Below are 22,788 nucleotides of genomic sequence, written 5' to 3'. Positions count from 1 at the left end.
CTATATTTCAAGGTCTGTGCTAAGTAAGCCCTGGGAATACAAAGAAAAGGTAAATAAACAAATTATTATGGGAGAAATACCTCTTCTGTGAGTTCATATGGTGGGTAACCACTGCCAAAAATATATTTATCATGACACAGAAATTGTGGAGTTTAAAAGACCAGGGTTTTTTAAAAAAATATGCTCAAGTATAGATTCAAGGCTCAGAGAAAACTGGAACCACATAATAGGACCCTTACAAGTCTTCTTATAAGTGAAAATACATCAGAATGAATGAGAAATAATTCTTTATATTTCAATCCTGTATATTCCTCTTAGACCAAAGAAGTTGAAGAGAAGATAGTTCCATAATCCTATGCTTCCTGTAATGTCATAAAAATTTAACAAACTTTAATTAAATAGAACCATAATCTCTTACATCCCCTGATCAAACAAACTCTTAAGATAAACTAAGTCAGGTTACAGATTAAATTAAGTTTAGAGGTTTCACAAACTGAGGAATAGGATTTATATGTTGCCAAGGAATCAGAAACAGTTGGGATTCTTCTAATCTAAGGAATGTTTAAGGCTCTAAAATAAATTTGCATCCCATGGGGCAGGTTTTGGTCAGAAGAGGTTAATATTAACACAGACTTTTTGATAACCAAAATTTGCAGGAGGAATGACCCTGAATATCCAAGCAAAAGGCAACCTGTGGTCTCACAGAGCTCACAGTCTAATAATAAGGTAGATAACAATCAAACAACTATGTATAAAAAAGATATATGCAGATTAGATTGGAAGGTGGTCTCAGAAGGAAAACACTTAGATTAAGGAGGCCTACTGCTATAAAATGTAAATTCTTTGAGGTCAAGGACTATTTATTTTTTCCCTTTACATCTCTACTTTTTAGCACTATACTGAGAAAGCACTTAACTTTATTGTATTAAATTGAGATTGAAAAAGTATGGAGCTCCTCTGAAGATCTTGATGTATTTTGTCAAAGCAAGATTTTGTGTCTTCAATACAAAGGTGGGCCCCAGGGAGGGGAAAATGAAAAATATGTTGAAATATGCATACATATAAACATATACATACATACATATATATATATATATAAAGCCTATAACAAATAAAATGAAAGAAATCAAAGACTTGTATCCTGTTCAAAAGTTTCATGTTTGATATCATAAATATATTCTTCAACCAGAGATATAGCGAGGATTAATCACAGGTAAAAAAGAAACAAACAACTTCTTAGAGGGAAATTATTCCTGGATCCACCATCTTTGACTCTACATACCACTAACCAGTTGTTATTTCCAACTCTTTGTGATCCTGTTTGGAATTTTCTTGGCAAGGACACTAAAATAGTTTGCCTTTTCCTTATCTAGCTCATTCTATAGTTGAGGAAACTGAGACAAATAGGATGAAGTGACTTGCTCAGAGTAAATGTCTGAGGTCAGGTTTAAACACATGAACATGAATCTTTCTGATTCTAAGCCGAGTGTTCTTTAACTACTGCACCACCTAGCTACCTGCCATCAACCAGAGCAAGGGTCAAACTCTTTACCAAATTAGGTGTAACAATAAAGATTAGAAGAACAGACTTCATGCACTTAACATAGTTCCAACCAAACCTAAGTGAATAGGCTGTTAACTCTCAAAAATGGACAAATGAATAAAAATAAGAATATTGATTCTCGAGATAGACTGATTACTAGAAAGAACACTAGATCTTGCGATTTGGTACTAGGATCAAATTCCAAGTCTGCCCTTTACTTCCTCTTTGACCTTGGTTAGATCACTTAATTTTTTTTTCCCATTTCCCTCTTTCTGGGTACTAAGGGGATTGGATCAAATGACCTCTAAAATTCCTTTCCCATTCTGAATTTATGATCCGATAGTTTTAAAAAAAGAGGGTTATATTTCAGATAACCAAAAACAGGAGGAAGTGGCTTAAAATGTAAGTTACAATGATTTGGAACATTTGAGAGTTAGATTTTATTTTTGGAATATTTGAGAGTTAGATGCCTGGTAGCAATCTATTTCTTCTATTTATTATATCAATTTTTCCTTTATCTTGCTAACATTTTACTTAGGAGTTCTGGTTTAGATCTATGAAAGAGTCCCCAGTTAGCTGAACAGTAAGAAAAGTAAATGTTTATGGAAAGAGATACCAGGCTTAACAAGATTTTACAGGATTATCACTAATTCTTACATGGCGTTTACATAGAATTAATGGTGTGGATATAGTCTTCAGTCCTGTTCCCTTTTAGAAGACCTGAATTTTTTCTTTTTAAACAGATTATAAGCTTTTTTCTAAAATGGAAAACTCAAGACTTCCTCCCCCCCCATTCCCATTCCACTTTTACAAATGGAATAGGTAATATTTTATACATGTATATACACATGAAGATCAAAGCTCATCTCTCAACAGAAAATGTCATTTCAATGAAAGGTTAATCGTACCAAACATTTATAATTCCTAACTAATGGGCCAAAGTAGCCATGCTTTGTGGTTCTGATTATACTGAAATTGTATATGATGAATAATCCAGTATATTTCTATAGTTTGTGTCTGGATAGAAGTCATTTTCTCCCAGAATAATTAAATTTAGTATCTGAATCTGTGGAAATTAAGCAAGAAGCAAGGAGGACAAAAGGTGAAGAAAGATGAGCTAAGTTTATCATAGCTCATTTGTTCTGGTTGGAAAATCAAAATCTTCTTCAGAGTTCCTAGAGACCAAAGAGTCTATATCCAATAAAACAAATTTATGAAACAAATTTTTGCATTGTTAAATTTTTTCTCTTTTTTAAATATGAGTATATTATATCATAGTATACCATATATAATTGTGAAACCCTACAATTTCCAATCAATCAAAATTGGCATTGGAAAGATGCATTTTATAGATTCATAAGCTATAACATATTTGCTATGGTGACTTGGGTGTACAGTTATGAGCTAGGAAATAGCTGTCAGAAAAGAAGGTGGGCAGGTCATGTAGGATAAGAAAGAGATCATAATTGTATAGCCATATAATATCAAAAGAATTGGAGGAAACTCTCTTGTGCGTATTAGGTAGATCCACTGGTAGATTTATGGAATGACTCAGAAAATAAATGCCCAACATTATGGGATGGATCTGCCATGATAGACACAGCTCCTCTCAACAGTTCAGTAAGCAAACACAACCCTGAGGGACCTGTTATGGAAAAATGACATCCACATAGAGAAAAAACACAACCCCCTCAAAAAAAAAAACCTATGAAGTCTGAATGCAGAGCCAAGCACACCATGTTCACTTTTAAAAAATTCTTTTATGATTTTTCTTTCTTTCTCATGGTTTCCCCCCTTAGTTCTAATTCCTTTTTGACAACATGACTAATAAGGAAATATGTTAAACATGATTGCACAAATACAACTTTTACCAGATTGTTAGCTTCCATGGGTAGGAGAAGAAAGGGAAGGTGGAATCCATAAATTTGCAAAAGGATGAATGTTGACAACTACCTTTGCATGTAATTGGGGGAAAAAAAACAAATAAAACAAACAAAATAACTTCCCAGAATGAGAAGGCATGAACGGACAGTGATCTGCGCTTGGGAAAGGGTAGGTGCATGGATACGATCATGGACCTGCTGAAATTATAGGGTCTCACATCACTATACCATATCATACCCATTCCCACCCCCATCCCATATTTTGTCCAGACCTGTGAATTTGTTGGTATAGGAACCTCAAGGGAGAATACTTCTTCCTAAAGCAAGTGTTTCTTTGCAAAATAGTCTCAGAAAGTTGCTTAGAGCACTTAGACTTAGTTAAGTGACTTAAGTCCATGGTCATGCAAATAGTGTGAAGAATGAGTGGTCTAGGCCCTCCTGAGTTCCCTCTAAATTCAGATTTTTAAAAAAAGTAATTAGAGTTTAGTCTCTGGCCTTAGCCCCTAGATAATCAGTCAGAGTTTCCATTGTCTTATTGGTCCAAGAAAAATCTAAATGAGCCCTAAATTCAAGTTTTTTTAGGGTCCTGTTTAGGGATTTATATAGTCATTCATGAAACTAAACCATGATTTGATTTCTCATAGAGAGATCGTTAACCTCTCACTCTAGAACTGCAGGATCCTGAAATGATGGTCTGTGAAATACAAAAAAACTCTCCAGGAAAAAAAAATCCTGAGAGCTGTACATCAATGAACACTCTGATATCAAGTAATGACATGCTTGTGTAGGAAGGTAATAAATTAATTTTTTTAAAAAAAAGAATCAGACTGATGAACCACCATTAGCAATAGAAGATAGTAAAAATAGGACTTAAGAGAGAAGGGGAAAAAGGACATACTTAGCTTGTCTCTCATAATTATTCTCTTGTCTGGGGGGAAAACTATACTTCCCAATGGTTCCCAATGATACTATGAGAGTATATTTATTAGGGCTTATAATTGAGTCCAATCTTCCTGATTCTGAGTTTGGTTCTCTATCCATTATGCTAATCATTGAACAATATGATAAGTTTTTTCAGTTGACTTTCTTGACCTTCTGCAACTCAGCTTTTCTATTTGAAGTCAGACTTTGTAATTGGAGAGTACAAACAGAGTCACCTCAGGATTGACTCAAGGCCAAGGTCTCATCTACAGAACTTGATGTTTCAAGAAAGACACACAAAAAAGATAGGGTTCTTCTTTAAAAGGGTTGTGATGGAGGCAGGAAGTAAGTAAGCTTATCTAAGTATGATCAGAACATAAACTGGGTATATGTCCCAATGTAATTGCAAAGAGAAGTGGGGTTTGAAGGTTAAAAAAATTGTTATGGTAACAACTTCCTACCTCTTTCATTTAGTATATTCTAAACTTTGCAACAGGAAACAAGGTCAAAATTGGCATCTACAAAAGGGTTAACCTAATTCCTAATCTGTCAAAATAGGGATAAAAGTCCACAAAATTTGTCTCAGTAATAAAATAATTTCAACAGAATTTTTCTGTGAAAAGGTTTTTTTTAACCCAACAGGATTATATATTGGAAATATAACTGGTTTTAGGGATCAAGAATGGAAGTCAGGCTCCCCTGACCGCAAGGGCATGACCTTTTGGGGAAAGAAATTTACCTCTCTAGAATGAGATGAGCTAGGAAAAGATTAGGACTACCTAAGACATCAGAAAATTTTCATAATGCTATATTATGATGCTGAATGTACAACATGTCATTGATGATTTCTCTGTACTTTTCCTGGGAAAATATAAAAAGTGTAGGTTTTACCATTTGCCATTATGTTGATGTTTAATTACCTTCAATTTCATGCTACAAAGATTTATTAATTATTTACTTTAAACAATACTTTATGCTAGGTGCTAGGGGTCCAAAGATGAACAGTAACTCAGTTCCAACCCCTTAGCAAACTAAGAAGTGAAGGCATTATAGAACACAAATAAGCATGTGTGAGGTCCAGTGGTATTGTGCCAAAGTAAGGATCTGGACAAAGTACACTCATCATAGTAGCAGGAATGTACTATACATTTAATAAGGGCTTGTTGACTTGACAAAGTGCTTATGAAAAGTTTAAGAAGGGAAAGACTTATTTCAGCAGAAGGCATCAGAACAAGCTCCATGTCATATAGCAACTGAGCTGAGTCTTAAAGAAAATAATTTGAGTAAATGAAGATTAAGTAACAGGGAGCAAATTCTGGATATAAGAGATGGTTTGCTGCTGCCCAGAGGTGGGAGAGAGCAGAATGAGATTTGGGAACAGTTGGTGGCTTGTTCAGGTAATAAAATGTAGAATGAATAAAAAAGAATAAATAAAATGGATTACAAAGATTAAAATGGATAGTGGATGTATGCAGCTATTTCAATACTGCATAAATAAAAATAGGAAATAAAATTTGGTAGAAGATGCTAGAAATATATTTATCATTGCCTTTTTTATCAAACTTTTTATTCAGTTGTTTTTAGTCATGTCCAATTCTTTGTGACCCCATTTGGAATTTTCTTGGCAAAGATACTTGGAGTAGTTGGATATTCCCTTATTCAGTTCATTTTATTGCTGAATGAGAAAACTGAATCAAACAAGGTTAAGTGATTTACTCCAGGTTGCACAGCTAATAAGTGTTTGAGGCCATATTTGAACTCAGGAAGATGGTCTTCCTGACTCCAAGCCTGGCACTCTATCCCTTGTACTACCTAGTTGCCCTTAATGATAACTCTAATGACCACATATTTGCATTTATGTTAAATGAATTCTTTAGTAATAATATCAAGTAGTAGAAGGAAATATTATTTATTTAACTTAGATTCTTTTTTTCAGAAGAAGTTTATTACATGCAGCAATTATTTTGGAAAAGATTTAGCTAATGTCATAGACAGAGGCTATATTGGGCAAGATTTTGGAATTAAGTTTAACACTTTCCTCCACCCCTACACCCCCCAAGTCCTGCCCCATGCTTATTATTATTAGCACATGATCAAAGGCAAATCATTTAACCTCTCTGACCTTCAGGTAATTTTCTAAGATCATATATGTAAATGAGTTGTGACATTAAATATGCAGGTATCTTTCAATTCAACCAGTTCTCCATTTTGCATTCCAGATAGTGGTGATACACATCACCCCAGTGGATGATGAGCTCCCAAAAGAGGTTCCTGGAGTGAGTCGGCATTTGGTTGTCAAGGAAACAGAGGTGGTTCATCTCACTAAGAAGCATCTACATTTTGTGGATACAGAATCTCATGACAGGGAGCTTCTCTACACAATAACAAGACCTCCATTTTTCTCCTTCAGTTATGGGTATGTTGACTGTAAGTGGAGGTAAGATAAGAAGGTCCTGCTATTAACCTTCATTCAGCAAGCATTTTTCTAAACCTATTCCATGCTAGGCAGAGTCCGAGGCACTAGGAATAAAAAAGAATAGATAAAATATTTCTTCCCTCAAGTACTTTGCTCTAGGGATGGAGAGTTCTAAAATCTTATGCTCACCATAAAAATACAAGTTCTGGATTTGACTGAGAAATAAACAAATGACAGCTCTTTAGTAAATGCTTTTTGTATTCAGAATTACTATAGTTGATACAGGGGCAACTAGGTGGTAAAATGGATAGAAAACTTGACCTGAAGTCAGATAGATCTGAGTTTAAATCTGACCTCAGACAGTAGCTATGTGGATTCTGGGAAAATCATTTAACCACTATTTGTCTCAGTTTCTCACCTGTAAGATTGGGGATATACTGGGGAAATGGCATACTACTTCAATATATTTGCCAAGAAAATCCCATGGACAAAGTCCGTAGAGTTCAAGAATAACAATAGTAGAGGCAGAGGTATAAATTCTAGATGGGAAAGGAACAAGCATTATTAAGAGTCTACTATCTGTTAGGCACTTCACAAATATTCTCATTTGAACCTCACAAAACCCTATTTTTATTGTCCCCATTGAGAAAATGGAGACAGACAGAGGTGAAGTGACTTGCCTAAGGTCACATAGCTAGTAAATGGTCATATAACTGATTTTTAAAAAGGTCAGATTGGAATTCAGGATCCCTTGATTTCAGACCCAGTGTTTTATCTACTGTACCACATGACTGCCTTAAAAACCATGGACCCTCCCTCTTGGTGCTTAGAGTCTACTAGGGGGATAAATTATATACACTAGTAACTATATTGTATAGCATTACATGCTAAGCATTAAAGATGCCAAAGTGACAGGTGATCAAAGGAGATAATGCGTGTAAAGTGGTACTCTTAGAGATTGAATTATTATTATTATTTAGGGGGTTCATTACAAACAAGAGGGAATCATTGGAAAGGCAGCATTTGAAATGGACTATATAAAATGAATGGGAAGTCAGCAGGCAAAGATGATGGAAGGAGGGGAATATATACCTGGGGTAAGGTATGAAGGAAGGACAATACAAGGAATGTTCAAAGAGCAAAGTTATTGACATGAACTTTGACTCAGGAGTTATGTGGTGCGAACTCAGATACACCACTTCTTGTGTCAGTCGTGGAATCATCATTTGTGTGCAAAGACCATCCATTGGCACATAGGCCAGAGAAGTTCTCCAGAAGCACATTATGCTTGTGTATGCTAGACAAAGTGGCATAAGACAAATCTAATAGTTTTGGGGATGGCAATAACTTCTTTGCTCATGTCAAAAGATGAAGTATTACATTCATTTTCTAAACTACATTTGGACCAGTAATGATGAAATTGCCTTGGGAGTAAGCACGCCAACAATGCCATTTGGTTGTCTTGGCAAACAATGACAATTGGGAAGTATGTTCTTTTCCTGGTCTGTGAAATTTGAATTTTGAAAATGAGATCCAAGATTTGATGGAAAATGTACTAATTGGCACTAATTTTTCTCCTTAGCCACTCTGATGCTGGGAAATTGTTCATGGTGGATAGCATATTGAAGCTAGTCAAGGATCCGGCTGCTCCGGGACTGAGATCATTCACTCAGGTGTGATGTTGTGTGTAAATATCAAGTATAGGTACAAAAGACATCATGATATTGGGGTGGGGGGTACCAGGTATGGGGACTAAAGTTGGACTGGTTGTCAAATAACCTTGGTAATTTTTTTCCTCTCCTAACTCTTTGCTTACTCCTTCTACCCTCCCTATTACCCATGAGAAATAGAAGATGTATGTGCTAAAATGGGTATGTGGAAGAAATGGTACTCAGGATAGGAAAGTTCCAGTATAGCTACAATGTAGCAATGGATAAAACTTTTCTCCATGGATGCAGATTTAATCATTTGGAACAAATGTCTATGAAATTTAGTGTGTCAGTAGAATATTTAGTAATGCATAACGTTAGTGAGGTCCATTACTTAGTGAGGTTTCAAAGATCCTTTGAAATATGTAAATTTACATTACAAAAGACTATTGTTTATAAGAAATAAGTGAGATAATAAAAGTGAGAGCCTTTATGAATTGTAAAGTGCTAAACTCATGCATAATGTCCTTTCTCTGGAACTTACTAGCTGGGTGACTATGGACACAACTTATCTAATCTGAGTTTCCTCAACTTTGAATTTATAATAATAATGTCTATTACATCTATTCCTCAGGACTGTTTTGAGACCCAAATAAGAAAATGTATCTAAAGCATTTTACAAAATTTTAGATCACTGAATTAATATCAATTATTCTTATTAATGATAATAATAAATACTAACTTCTTGATGGCAAAGACTATGGCATCTTCATCTTTATATCTCTATGGGCAACCTTCTCCAGAGTTTTGTGCATAGTGGAAGCTCAGTACATATTTGTTGAATTACTACTGTCTGTGTAAACTTGACCAAATTGGAAATAATACATGTATGCATATATCCATATATCTGTAAAACCATACTATGTATATATTTCTCTTCATTGTTTCTTTTTCTGGAGGTAGTAAGCATCTTCCTTCATAGGTCCTTTGTAGTTGATTTATAATACTTGGAATGAATATAACTGTAAAAAAAGGGCTATTCAATATGGCCCATTTACTTCTGTCCTCCAGTACTCATTTGTGTTTTCCCTTGATTGGACCTGTTACAGTTATACTTTATTGAAATAACATTTGATAAATCAGGGTCTTATCCATACTGTAATTTAGCTTTGAAGTAGGTCTTGAGAAGAACACTACACAAACCTAGAGAATGTGATCTTTCATGATCCACAAGCATAAGTAAAATTACTGTATCTCCCCCCCCATGACTGTTTTTCCCATGAAGTCCCAGAAACTCTTCTATTATTAAGAAGCCCTGAATAAATCTTTCTACATTTGTTGGGGTTTTGAGCACAGTTGAGGTTTCTCTAAAATCTGAATCTGGCTCTATAATCACTGTGGGAAGGTCTTAATGAGAGCCAATGGATATCTGGTTACTGAGACTGTAGTGTCTGGAAAAAAGGGGAAATGTGGAGGTGGGGGTGGTGTGGGAGGCACCTTACAGAGAAGAGTCTACTAATGAATTTTCAATGTGATCATTTACATCTCAGAAATCAGATAATACTACAAACCAGAGCTTAATTTATTGTTTTATTGATTGTCTAGACTTAAGAATGAGTTAGAGAAAAATACAAATAAAACAGATTAAACTTAAAAGTATATTCTGGGGGCGGCTAGGTGGTGCAGTGTATAAAGCAACAGCCCTGGAGTCAGGAGTACCTGGGTTCAAATCCGGTCTCAGACACTTAATAATTACCTAGCTGTGTGGCCTTGGGCACGCCTCTTAACCCCATTTGCCTTGCAAAAACCAAAAAAAAAGATATTCTGAATGCACTTTTACTCTGGAAAGTTGATTGGTAAACATTTACCAGGATCTTTGGCAATTTACCATTACTTTTGGAAATATCCCTCTTTATTTTGAACTTTCTTCAATGGGAGTCCTACATTTGATAAAACCCCTTACACCTCATTGCTCGATATAAGTTGAAAAGGTGTATAAGGACAAAAAATATATAAGAACACATATTTAACTTTCTTTCACACTTCTCTGTCTTCTGTGTGGCTCTTAGTCAATGGATCAGATATTTATGAAGCTTCTCTGATGGACAGAGCACATGTACTAGGTAGAAGTCAGATAAAGTTTAGGCAAGACTTCTACATTCATGTAGCTTATATTCTATTAGGAGATAAGACATAAAGATAAATATTTACATATACAATATAAGTACCTTAAAGAAATATAAAATAAAGTTCTAAATGAAGTCTGAGTTGGAGGTTGGTATCAAGTAGAGAGGGGGAGTCATCAAGTTATCAAGGGAATGAGGAAAAACTTAAGGCAAAGCATTTTGTCCATCACAGGCATTTCAAATCAAATGAGCCAAGGTTTGTTGTGTGTTTATTGAACTAGATACTGAGAAGGCCTAACATAAATATTAAATAAGACCCAGTCTGTGCCTTCAAGGAACTAGTAGAAGGTATTATTAAAACTTACTCTAATATTTTAAGGAATTCAAATTTCCAATTGTGTACTACCTTTGCCTTCTTAATTCTGCATAACTTTTGTCCATGTCTTCCATAAATCCTCCTTAGAGAGTCTCTTCAACTCATTGGGTACCTTCTTCTATGTCTTTTTTTTTTGCACAGCAAATGGGGTTTTAAGTGGCTTGCCCAAGGCCACACAGCTAGGTAATTATTAAGTGTCTGAGACCGGATTTGAACCCAGGTACTCCTGACTCCAAGGCCAGTGCTTTATCCACTATGCCATCTAGCGGCTCCTCCCTATGTCTTTTAAGATTACATATGATACTTATGTTTTCCATCTGGTTTAGCTAGTTCCAGCTAAAATATCTGCTTAACTACTTTTATGGTCACAGCATCATCTTCACCATCACCATTGTCATTATCATAAGACCTATTTTGTGTGTGTGTGTGTGTGTGTGTGTGTGTGTGTGTGTGTGTGTGTATAATGCTTTAAAGTTTGTAAAGTGTTTTAAAATATTGTCTTATTTTACAAACCCAGGTGGTAAGTGTCATTAATAGTCACATCTTACAGATGAGGAAACTGAAGCTGAGAGATTCAGCAACTTGTTCAGGGTCACATAAATACTTTCTGTGGTACATTTCAAATTCAGGCCCTTCTGCTTCCTAGGTAAGCAATCTATCTACTATGCTACCTAGATATTAAACTATCTTTAATTTACTTTCCTGCCATTTCTTATATAAGAATCACGGTTGTTAACACTCTGCATTCTAGCTTTACATGCTTTGTGTTTATTAATTTTTGGTACTTCAATTCACTTGTGATTCTTCTGAGATCTTGGGTGCTTCATAAAAATGATAATGCAGCATTACCAGGAAAATTTTGATGTTAAAAAAAAAGATAGGATTTCACTGCAGGACCCAGCTTGGGGCCATTGAAAATGCTGCACAATTTCCCAAGTGAGATCCTCCCTACTTTCCTCCTCCTAGTCAATTCTAGGCTCCACTAATTGCTTATCTATAAATAGGTAATGAGACAAAAATAACCACATAAGAATGAGAGCAGTACAAGATGCACTGTAACTTTCAAATGAGAGAAGCATTACTATTTTTTAGTATTTTAAAGTACTACTATCTCTTATACAAATTATTTCTATTTTTGTATTTTCCTAATTTGTGGAAAAAAAGATGATTTTATCCTAAGAGATCATCTCAGAAGAAATTTAAAGTTTATAGTTGAAAAAGCCTCTTTAGGTTAATTGGTATCAACTGCTACAAAAAAACTCTGTTGCAAGCCCTTGGTCATTACAAACTTCTCTTTCTCTTTGTCTTTTCAGCATGCTGTAAACCATATGAAAGTGGCCTACATGCCACCCATACAAGACATAGGACCCCACCTCCAGCATGTTCAGTTTGTTTTCTCCATCAGTAACCAACATGGCAGCACTTTACATGGAATTTGCTTTAACATTACTATTCTTCCTGTGGACAATCAGGCTCCTGAGGTAGGTATGGAGTGGAATAGAAGGAGGAAGAGAAGGAAGGGCAGGAAGAATTAGTTTAAGGTCTCAAATTTCTTTAAATTTTTTATTTGGCCTTTTCCTTTTTATTATTCTCACTCTCCCTCAGAACTATAATAAACCATTGGGTATCCACGTTGCATGTAACATGCTTCCGGATAAACTTTTTTTTAGGTTTTTGCAAGGCAATGGGGCCCAAGGCCACACAGCTAGGTAATCATTAAGTGTCTGAGGCCAGATTTGAACTCAGGTACTTCTGACTCCAGGGCCAGTGCTCTATCTACTGCACCACCTAGCCACCTCTGGATAAACTTTTAAAGACAAATTCGTTCAAAGGGGGCATAGGAGAGAACCTGGAAAACTAAGCCTCATGAGAGAAAAAGACTCCAGAACGTGAGCCCTGTGGACAGCTCCCCCATTCTTGGAAATTTGGTGTTAAGCTCAATTGTTTCCATCCTGCCAGAGGAATGTAATGTGTTGCCAGGTTCCCTTAAATTTAAGAACATTGGGGCAAAGCCCCAATTTTCCCCGACCAGAGAACTAGAAGGGACTTAAGAAGTGAGGCAGTCTAATTTCATTTATAGATGTGGAAACTGAAACCCAGTGAAATTTAGTGATTTGTTCAGGGTTACAAAGGTCTCAAGCATCAGAAATAGGATTTGAACCTAAACTCTCTGACTCCAGAACTAATGCTTCCCCTTCCTCTAAAATATTTTCTCCTATTAAACAATCTAAGAGCAAGATGTGTCACATTATTCTTCTTTCTATATCTTATATATAACGGTGTAGAAACTCATTGGATTGAATTGAAGAAAATGACTTTTCCTTGGATTTTTTTTGAAACAACATTCTATAGATGCCATTTACTAGAATGTAGAGATATTTTTATATCTCAAGTATCTATAGTTCTATTATCTAGAAAGTGAATCTTTCTAGTTCCCAAATGTGGAGTTATTTTCAAATTTCATCAATACCTCTTTAATTTTATTTTCTCCTGCTTCCTTGTGTCTCACATGTCGAACAGTGGAAGGAGATTAAATTATGGGTTTCCTAGCAACCAAAAAGTGCTAATTTGCTTTCACTGCAGGCCAGCAATGCTACCATATAATCTAGATAGGCTTTATAATTTTCCAAAAGGAGCTAAAAATGGATTTATCATTCCTCCTTTCTTTATCACTCAATGTTTAGATAAGCCTTAAGAAACTGTGGTCCATCATTAAAATATGACTTGCCACCTGTACTGCTTCTATAGTTATGAGACAGATTTTTTAAATTAAAATTTTTCAATTATCAACAAAATTTTCCCCTTTCCAACTCCTGTCACATACTAAAGAGGAGAGAGAGGCAGGAGTGAGGTGTGTGTGTGTGTGTGTGTGTGTGAGAGAGAGAGAAAGAGAGAGAGAGAGACAGACAGACAGACAGACACACACACACACACACACAGACACACAGAGACAGGGGGGCAGGGAGAAAGGGGGAGGAAGAAAGAAAGAGAGAGGGAGAGAGAAGGGGTGGGAGAAAGAGAGATAAGCAAAACATTTCCGCATTGGTCACATCCAAAAATAAATTTTTATTTTGCACCTTAATTCATCTTCTCTCTCTGTCTCTTTATGTATTTGTCTCTCTATCTCTCTGATTCTGCTTCTGTTTCTGTCCTTGTGAATTTGTCCCCTTCCCCTCCCCATGCCCACCCCAGCATCATTTTTCTTTTTTATTCCTGAGAATCAGGGTTGATCATTTAACTGATTAGAGTTTTAAGTCTTTCAAAATTTTTCATTTTTATAATATTGATATTATACAAATTGTACATAATAAACAAATCATACAAATTGTTCTTCTGATTTTGCTTACTTTTCCCTGTATCAGTTCATACAGTTCTTTCCAAAAATCCATGTCTCTGGACTATTTTATCCCCTCATTACACAATAGTATTCCATTACTTGTGTGTTACTGGAAATTAAGGAGATTGATATATGTCACATTTTTTTCATCCCTCCCTCCTGTATATAATACATCATTAGTCTCACCATTGTGGGAATCCTTTGCCCTATTCAGTAAATACAAAGACATTTGAAGCATTAAAAGGTAGACAAACAAAAGGAATAGTCTCCTCTGCTTCTTTGTGTAGCTGGGAAAGAGGCTAATCATGGAAGCACTATAATATAATGGAAGGAGCACTAAATTCAAACTTAGAGGTTCTAGGTTTGAATTTAAGCTTTGTCACTGACTAATTAATGTGGCTGTAAGAAAGTGATTTTACTTTTTAGAACCTCAGTTTCCACATTTGTAAAATGAAAGGGGAGGACCTCTTTTATTTTTGTCTTCTAATCCTGTTTTAAAGTCCATGTCTTCTGTGGTAAAAACCAGTTTTAACCTGTTCAAAGATATTAAATTAAAAATTTTGTTGAGAATATATCTGATCCAGTAAGGGATGTCAATCTTTTAAGTAGACTCATCATTTAGGAAAGTTTTTAAGTTGAACAGGAAAATGTTAAAGTATTGCTCAGGAAAACCAATAATTTGTGATCAAAATTGGGAAACTCAGTAGATGAAATGGGAAAATGCTTTCTTTTGAACTGAACTAAAATAGACAGGAGTACTTTCAGAGATATCATACTGATAAATAGTTCTACAATGTATTAAGGGGGAAAGAGCACTGAGAACAGAATCAGAAGTCCTTTATTTTAGTTCCCATTCATTTGCCAGGGAAATCATTTAATTTTTTATAGTCTGAGTCCCCTCATATGTAAGGTGGTAATAACACTTGAATGTCCTTCCTTATAGATATTTTGGGACATTAGATACAAATTAACATTATTAATCAGTTCTGTGGGAATGAAGAAAAAGATTGTTGAATAAGGCACTCAGAAGCAAATTAGCTTAATAAGTTTGAAAAAGATAGTCACAAGAATGATTTCCTAAATTGAAAAACCTACATTGAAACTCTGAGAACTTTTGACTCAAAATTGACTTCAAGTTCCAAATATCTGGCCAAACTCTTGAAAAAAGGGATTGGTGCAGGAAAGATGAAATGTTTATCAAATTCAAGATAGTGTGGAGAACAAGTGAATGGAAAAAATAATAATGAAGTGAAGAAGGAATTAAGAATTTATAAAGCACCTTCTGTGCAAATTGCTTCTCAACTATTATCTTAATTGATCCTCACAGCCACTTTGGGAGGAAGATGCTATTATTATCTCCATTTTGTAGTTGAGAAAACTGAGGAAGAGACAGATTAAGTGACAGAATCAAGAAACTAGTATGTATTTGAAGCTGGATTTGAACTCAGATCTTCCTGAATCTAAGCACAGCACTTACTCTATCTGCTGCTGAGGTAAAGATTAAACCTGACTCCCTCTAGAGGTCTCTTTTAACTCTGAGATTCATTGAATCTTTTGATAGAATCATACAGTTTTATTTTTTGGAAAAATGCTCTGTAGTGTAATCTCTGAAAATATCAGTGCTTTAATATTTCAATTACTATTCTAATAGAGAGCTTTAATTTTTATTATAAAATTTTGATAAATAGGGCCATGATATAATATTTGGTGACAGTGTACCTAAACTGTAAGTTCCATTTTTAAAAAAAGATTGAATCATAAAACCTAAATTTATGAAGTGATAGCAAAATATTTTAAGGTTACAGAAGCCAGGGTTCTGTTCAAACACATGGTACATTTGTGTATGAGAAAGAACTCTGTTTCTGCTAGCCAACTTCCTCCCCCCTTTATGGGGGAAGAATTTGGCTGATGATTACTTTTAGTCGTTAGCAACTTAATTGTACTTCACATTTGGAAACAGTTTTTTAGAAATGTATTAATTTCAAGTTACAAATGTGAAGGACATTATTATAAATATTTATGATGCATAGTTCCCCTATTGCTTTATTATGCCATTCAACTCAATTCAGCATACTTTTATTTAACTGCTATTATGCTCAAAGCAGTGTGCTATTGTATGTTTGTCATATGTCAAATAGAAAAACGCTGTTTTCAGGTTCATTTTTAACCACCAGGATTTATTTAAGTCTTATTGAAAGTATAATAAAATATGTATAGCAGGTCAGTCTTTTTTTTTCTGAAATAGATGAGATTTTATTTGTATAGGGAGCTGCTGATAAGGATGGCCCTCTCCTCCCATCTGCCACGTAGGGAGGGTCTGAGAGTCCTGGGAGGTTTTTTTTTAATCCAGGGTCACTTAACCAGCCAGTGTCAGGGGTGGACCTTGAACCCAAGTCTTCTGAACTCCAAGAATAGCTCTTCCTCTTCTATACTTTCTTCCCACTGTAGTTATTTTATTTTAATAGAAAGGATTCTGAAATGTCCATTTGGTTTATCTTCATGCTCTTAACAGGTTATTTTTTATTCTAAACTTTAACTGCCATGAAAAAAAATGTTTTAAACAATGTTATTTTGAGTCATTTTTGGTCGTGTTCCACTTTTTGTGAGCTCATGCTCATGATCATTTCATCATGGGGTTTTCTTGGCAGAGATACTGGAATGGTTTTCCATTTCCTTCTCCAGCTCATTTGACAGATAAGGAAACTGAGCCAAACAGGATTAATATAGGATCATATAGTTGGTAAGTGTCTGAAGCCAGATTTGAACTCAGGAAAATTAGTTCGCCTGATTCTAGGACTGGTTCTCTTTCTACTGCGCCACCAAGTTGTGCTTTTAAAAAGTACTTCCATGACTTTTTTGGCTTTACAAATACATTTTAAATGGATATCACTCTTTGAGGAGAACCTATGAACTGAATGCCTTCTGGATTTGCTTAAGAATGTCAACATTTGGGGGAACTGTCCAGGGACTAAAGGCTAGGCTACTAGATTTCACAGTGAATGCTGACACCCTTAGTAGTTGTGTGACCCTGGACAAATCACTCCACCATATCTGATGAAAATATAAGAAAGGAATGGAAGTCCTTTGCTCAAGCCTAGGCAATTCTCTAATACTGTAAGTTGCAGAATAATTATTGACATGCATTGACAAGAGGAGTTTTCTCACTAAGAATTCTAATGCACCAATAAAATTACAAAAAAGGACGAAAAACTACTCTTTAATCCAGAGCATATTTGTAGATATATAATGGACCGAAAGGTACAGGGAATACAAGATGTTGTTGAAGTTCTCCTTCAACAAGGGGTCTATATATAATATAGATCATAATATATAATCTATATTAAGATCATATAGAATTGCTTGATTGATGTGATAAGGGAGAACTCTTTTTTTTGGAGGTCCTCTAATTATCAAAATCAAAAGATGTAAAAAAGTCAGTCAAGCTGACCAAAGAGGTTGCTATTATTACCATCATCACCTTCATGCTCTTGGTCATCACTGGCACTTATATAACCTTTAAGGTTTACAGAATTATTGACAAATATTATCTCATTTGATCCTCACAATTCTGGGAGATAGGTGCAATTATTATCATCATTTTACAGTTGAGGAAACTGAGGCATATAAAGGTTAAGTGATTTGCTCAGAGTAACACAACTAGTAAATGTTGGGGATGAATTTGAACTTAGGTCTTCCTGATTTCAGGTCCATCATTCTTGTCACCTAACAGCTTTATGAATAATGTCTAGCACAGAGATTACAAAGGAAGGGAGTCCTTACTGATGGTGGGGTATTCCAGTCAATACTTATGGTAGATGATATTGTGCTGGTTTCATCAAGCCTAAGAACAGAGAGTCTCTTAAAAGAGAGTCACTACCCACTCAAAAGAGTGCAGTCAGGTAACACAGAGAAACAAAAACAAGTGAATGATAAATTCCCATTGTTTAAAATGCGATGTGCAATTGTACAGCTCGATGGTGCAGATGGTAGAGTGCCAGATCTGAAGTCTGAATTACTAAATTTAAATCTGATCTCAGACACTTATTAGCTGTGTGACCTTGGATAAGTCACTTAACTGCCTCAGTTTCCTCATCTATAAAATGAGTTTGAGAAGAATTGGCAAACCACTTTAGTATCTTTGCCAAGAAAATCACAGGTACATCTGAAAAATGTTTTAACACAGTTGAATGGTTAGTCCATTGAGTTGGTTCAACTGTGTGTGTGTGTGTGTGTGTGTGTATCAAGTAGACAAGGGAGGACAATAAGTTTGGTTCAGAATTGGATAAGAGGAAAACACTATAGTGTCTGTGATATTGTATAGCTCTTTCAATGATCTTAAGCTGCTGACTTAAAATTGAATCTCATTTACACCCAACTAAATTATTTTTTAAAACATAACAGTACTTTCTACCGCCATTCTCCGCTGTCTCCAATATATACCTTTTAAACCACTGTCAGAATAACATATCTTAGATATATAAATAGTTACATAACTCATAAACTGAAAAAAATATTTCCCTCTTGCCTATTAAGTTCATTTCAAACTCTTTTGCTTAGTATTTAAGTCCCTCAGTATTATCTCATATTTCTCTCTGATATTCATTTTATGCTCCAGTAAAAGCAAAATTCTCTTTACCTCTAAATATACCTTAACTCCAAGTCTATGTTCCCCTTATTTCCTCCCTTGGAATTTTTTGCTTCTTCAATTTCACCTATTGAATTCCCATACTTTCTTTAAAATGATACTCAAATGCCATATAGGAGGAAAAAATTGATACAGGAATTGTTGCACATTGTGGAACCAATAGAATACAGTAATTGAATGGTTATAAAAATGAGGGGAAAAGAAAGACTCAAAAATAATGCCAAGATTTGAAACAGGGGAGAATGAGTGAATGACCTGATTACTAAAGAAATAATGTAGTCAGAAGGGGAATCAGGTTTAAGGAGAAAAATAATAAACTTGGTTTTGGACTCATTGAGCTTGAATGGAAGATGTTCCAAAGGCCAGTGTAGATCTTTAAGAGAAGACAAGAGTTAGACCTGCTTGGAGATAAAGATTTAGGTGTTTTCAGAATAAAAAATGATGGTTGGAGGCATAGGACCTCCTTAGGCAAGTATGAGAGAGTATAGGAAGAGAAGAGGAGAGACCAAGGAAAGATCCTTAGGGACAAGGAGAAGTTGAGTATATTATGATTTGATGGGATTTATTGTTTATTAGAGGTTGGTCTCCTAGGATGTTTTTAATCACAAAGAAACTTTGAATGCTTCCTTTTATCTAGGTATTCACCAACTCCTTGCAAGTAAATGAGGGAGGTCACTGTTTCATCACTACAGAGCACATTCTGATTTCAGACATGGATACGAAGCAGGATGAACTCAGACTATCCCTCAAGAGACTGCCACTGCATGGAATGGTGGAACTGGATGGTTTTCCTCTTAACCATGGAGATGAGTTTTCATGGAGAGACCTCCATGCATTAAAAGTTAGGTTAGAAAAGTTTCATTGTCTTCTCAGTATATGCTTAAACAAGGACAGGGGATATTTATTTGAAGGTCCATGGACTTCAAGGAATCAGTGAATAGATTTTAAGGGCACTTGGTAAAACTTATATGGGTAAAAGATTTTAATTGAAATGGATTTTCCTTGTAAACTTATGAACATTTTATTCATTTAAAAACATCATTTTGTGAATTTTCTAATGTGGAAACTGAGACTCTAAGAGATAAAATCATTTTCCTAAGGCCACATTAATTAATAAGTGCTAAAGCTAGCTTTCAAACCCAGAACCTGTAAGCTTACCATGCTGAAAGGTAACTTTTCTCTTAGGTCTTAGGGAATTTTTACTTATTTCAACCTGAGTAGGAGCTTTAGGCTTCAAAACTTTATGCCTTACTCTTTTTTGGAAGGGTAGGAAGGAAAAAAAATCAATAAACATTTATTAAGTACCTACTATACTCAAGGCATTGTGCTAAACACTGGGGAAAGAAAATTAACATAAAAACTAAACCAGCTACAACACTGAGTTACCAGAAGCTTGTCCCATATAAGTTAATAGTGATTTTATTAGATTGTATTTATATTCATCAGGACTGAAACTGAGTCTTGGAAATGGTTGAAAGATTATCACTGTAGAGTCTGAAGGGGATCCATGACTCAGTTTTCTCAAGATGAAAGCACACCACAGAAAACCAGTAAGGGAGATTGGGTTAAACTCCATGAATCATTCTCTGAGTTATTACAAATCACTGACAAATACAATTCTGTCAGGTATCATCATGATGGATCAGAAGTTCTTCAGGACAGCATACTGTTTGAGGCAACAGACAGATCAAATTCTGCAGAATTTGTCCTTCATGTCAAGGTTAGTGTGATGGTTCCTCCCTGTATTGCATTGAAATTTGGTTCTGAAAATTCCCAGGACCCAGAAGTAAAGAGATGAAAGGGACATCAGAAGTATTTAACCCAACTTTCTCTTTTTACAGCTCTGGAAGCTGAGCCCCATTGTAGGTAAGCAACTTAGGGTCACACAGGTAGCAAGCATCAGAGATAGGATTTGATCTTTTCTCCTTGATGCCTCCAGAGCCATTGTTCTTTTTAACTGTACCATAGGTATCTGTGAGAGAATGTTTCATATAAGTAGTTATGTAAATGGGTTATTAGTATCCCTTCAAAAGGTGAAGGAATGCATGTTTTCACAGACTTCAGGGATTTTCACAGTCTCTGTTATAAAGAAGATAGATAGTAAATGCTTATTAACTTGACTTGATGTAGAAAAGGATGGATCAACTAGCTCCATTACATTTCTGTAAGAGCCACTTTAAATGAGTCAAGTTTTACAAGTTTTACGTTCTTCTTTTGGGTCTAGTTGTCCTTAAGAAAATCCGGGGCTGAATTTGGGCTTCTGTCTCCCTAGCTGATGACTGGGCAGCATTTCAGTGACAGAAATGAATGTTGTCTTCACTGACATTCTTTCTAAATTAGTGGAGGGAGGGAGGTGGAAAACAGGGAGAGAATTCTCTTTGAAAGGCAAATTTCAGGGAAAAAAACCCAACTTCTGAGCTTTCTACCCACATCCATCTTATGGCTGACAATATGCAGGGAAATAATCTGCTCATTGTTACTCTTTAAACAAAAGCTTATGCTCTTTGAAAACTATTCAGAGGTGAAGCCATATTTTTAAAAAGTATTTGATTTTCCAAAAAAAAAAAAGGAATGTTATTAATTCTCTTGCCTCTGGACTTTATTATCCTTTTGAAAACTGAAGCTTTTTTTTAAGGAATACCACAAAATGGTCAACATTGATTTAATAGTGAAAAAGTTTCCTTAGCCAGGACAGAAACAATAGAGAAAATGGAGGGAATTCATTTTGGAACATTTGGAGTAAGATACGCTTTCCATGCAAGCCAGATTTATATATTACACATGCAAATATATGTATACACACACACACACACACATATATATATGTTTAAACACACATATACATACATAGAGAAAACACTTTTGCTTAAGTTATTGTGCCTTCAGAGGTCATCTAGTCTAATCCCCTCATTTTTACTTACAGGTGAGGATACTGAGACCCAGAAGCATTTAGTAATTTTCCCAGGGTCAGATAAGTAATAATTATTTGGGGTGAGATTTGCTCATGCTCTAAATGGAAAAACAGCACAACTCTGCTTACTTTTAGTAGAATTATTAGCCATTTTTAGCTATTGAAGACCATTACACTGCAGTCTATGAGACTATACCAAGTCAAGTCAGCAAGAATTTTTAAACACTTACTGTATACAAGATATGGTGCTTAGCTCTGGGGGTACAAGGAAAGGCAAAAGCAACCCTTGCTCCCAAGGATCTCACTGTATTATGGGGAAATCATCAGGATATATACAGGACAAATTGGAAGACATACCAGATGGAACTAACATTAAGGTAATATCACATTCATCAGAGATAAGAACCCAGACTATGTGGAATTCTAGGACTCCCAACTTAGAATATTGAAGTAGATCCACAGTCATTGGTCAGCCTCATGACTACAATTATAACCCATGGGAAATATTGAGTCCGAGCCTATTAGAGAAATTCCAGTTAGCCTTATTTAAGGAATATTGGGAATGTTTCTCCCCCCTCATATTTCTTCATGATAATTGGTTACATGTAGATAAATGTGCTGGTGACTGTGGATAAGTTTCTGCTTCTCAGAACTCCAGGTTGGTCTGCATTACTGGAGTTTATTTTCATATCAGAAGTTTCTTAACACCAAGAAAGTCACAAATCTATATACCAAGTAAGAAATCACCAAGTTAGGAAATTTCAAATCTTATATGAAATTAGATCTGTTGTAAATTTTCTCATCCTTTTTTTCTCCCATCAGATGACAGAAAAGGTTCTCTGCATGTTAGAACTGGAAAGGACCTAAGAGATCCTTAAGCACAGATTATAACATCGGGCTAAATGCCCAAGGTCACTCTGATGTAGCAGAGGTGGGTTTTTAACTGAGGTCCTCAGACCCCAGGTCCAGAACCCTTTCTAC

The 22,788-nt window shown here is 35.4% G+C and overlaps 1 protein-coding gene across 7 annotated transcripts in view; it reads left to right on the top strand.

Annotated features, from left to right (window-relative positions):
- Positions 1-22,788, top strand: part of FREM1 (FRAS1 related extracellular matrix 1) — a 182,530-nt gene that overhangs the window by 53,489 nt on the left and 106,253 nt on the right. For 6 of the 7 annotated variants that reach the window (XM_074197539.1, XM_074197535.1, XM_074197534.1 and 3 more), the window contains 5 exons: positions 6,567-6,763; positions 8,346-8,436; positions 12,228-12,395; positions 19,534-19,742; positions 20,523-20,616. In XM_074197539.1, coding sequence (XP_074053640.1) covers positions 6,567-6,763; positions 8,346-8,436; positions 12,228-12,395; positions 19,534-19,742; positions 20,523-20,616 — 759 coding nt within the window. Of the gene's footprint in view, positions 1-6,566; positions 6,764-8,345; positions 8,437-12,227; positions 12,396-15,578; positions 15,745-19,533; positions 19,743-20,522; positions 20,617-22,788 lie in introns of those variants that run through there. The other variant, XR_012470856.1, reaches the window with a different exon arrangement.

This window comes from Macrotis lagotis, chromosome 8 (assembly GCF_037893015.1).
Source record: "Macrotis lagotis isolate mMagLag1 chromosome 8, bilby.v1.9.chrom.fasta, whole genome shotgun sequence".
Taxonomy (NCBI): domain Eukaryota; kingdom Metazoa; phylum Chordata; class Mammalia; order Peramelemorphia; family Peramelidae; genus Macrotis; species Macrotis lagotis.
The sequence above is the reverse complement of the archived record's forward strand: the minus strand, read 5'-3'. Positions and strand labels throughout refer to the sequence as shown.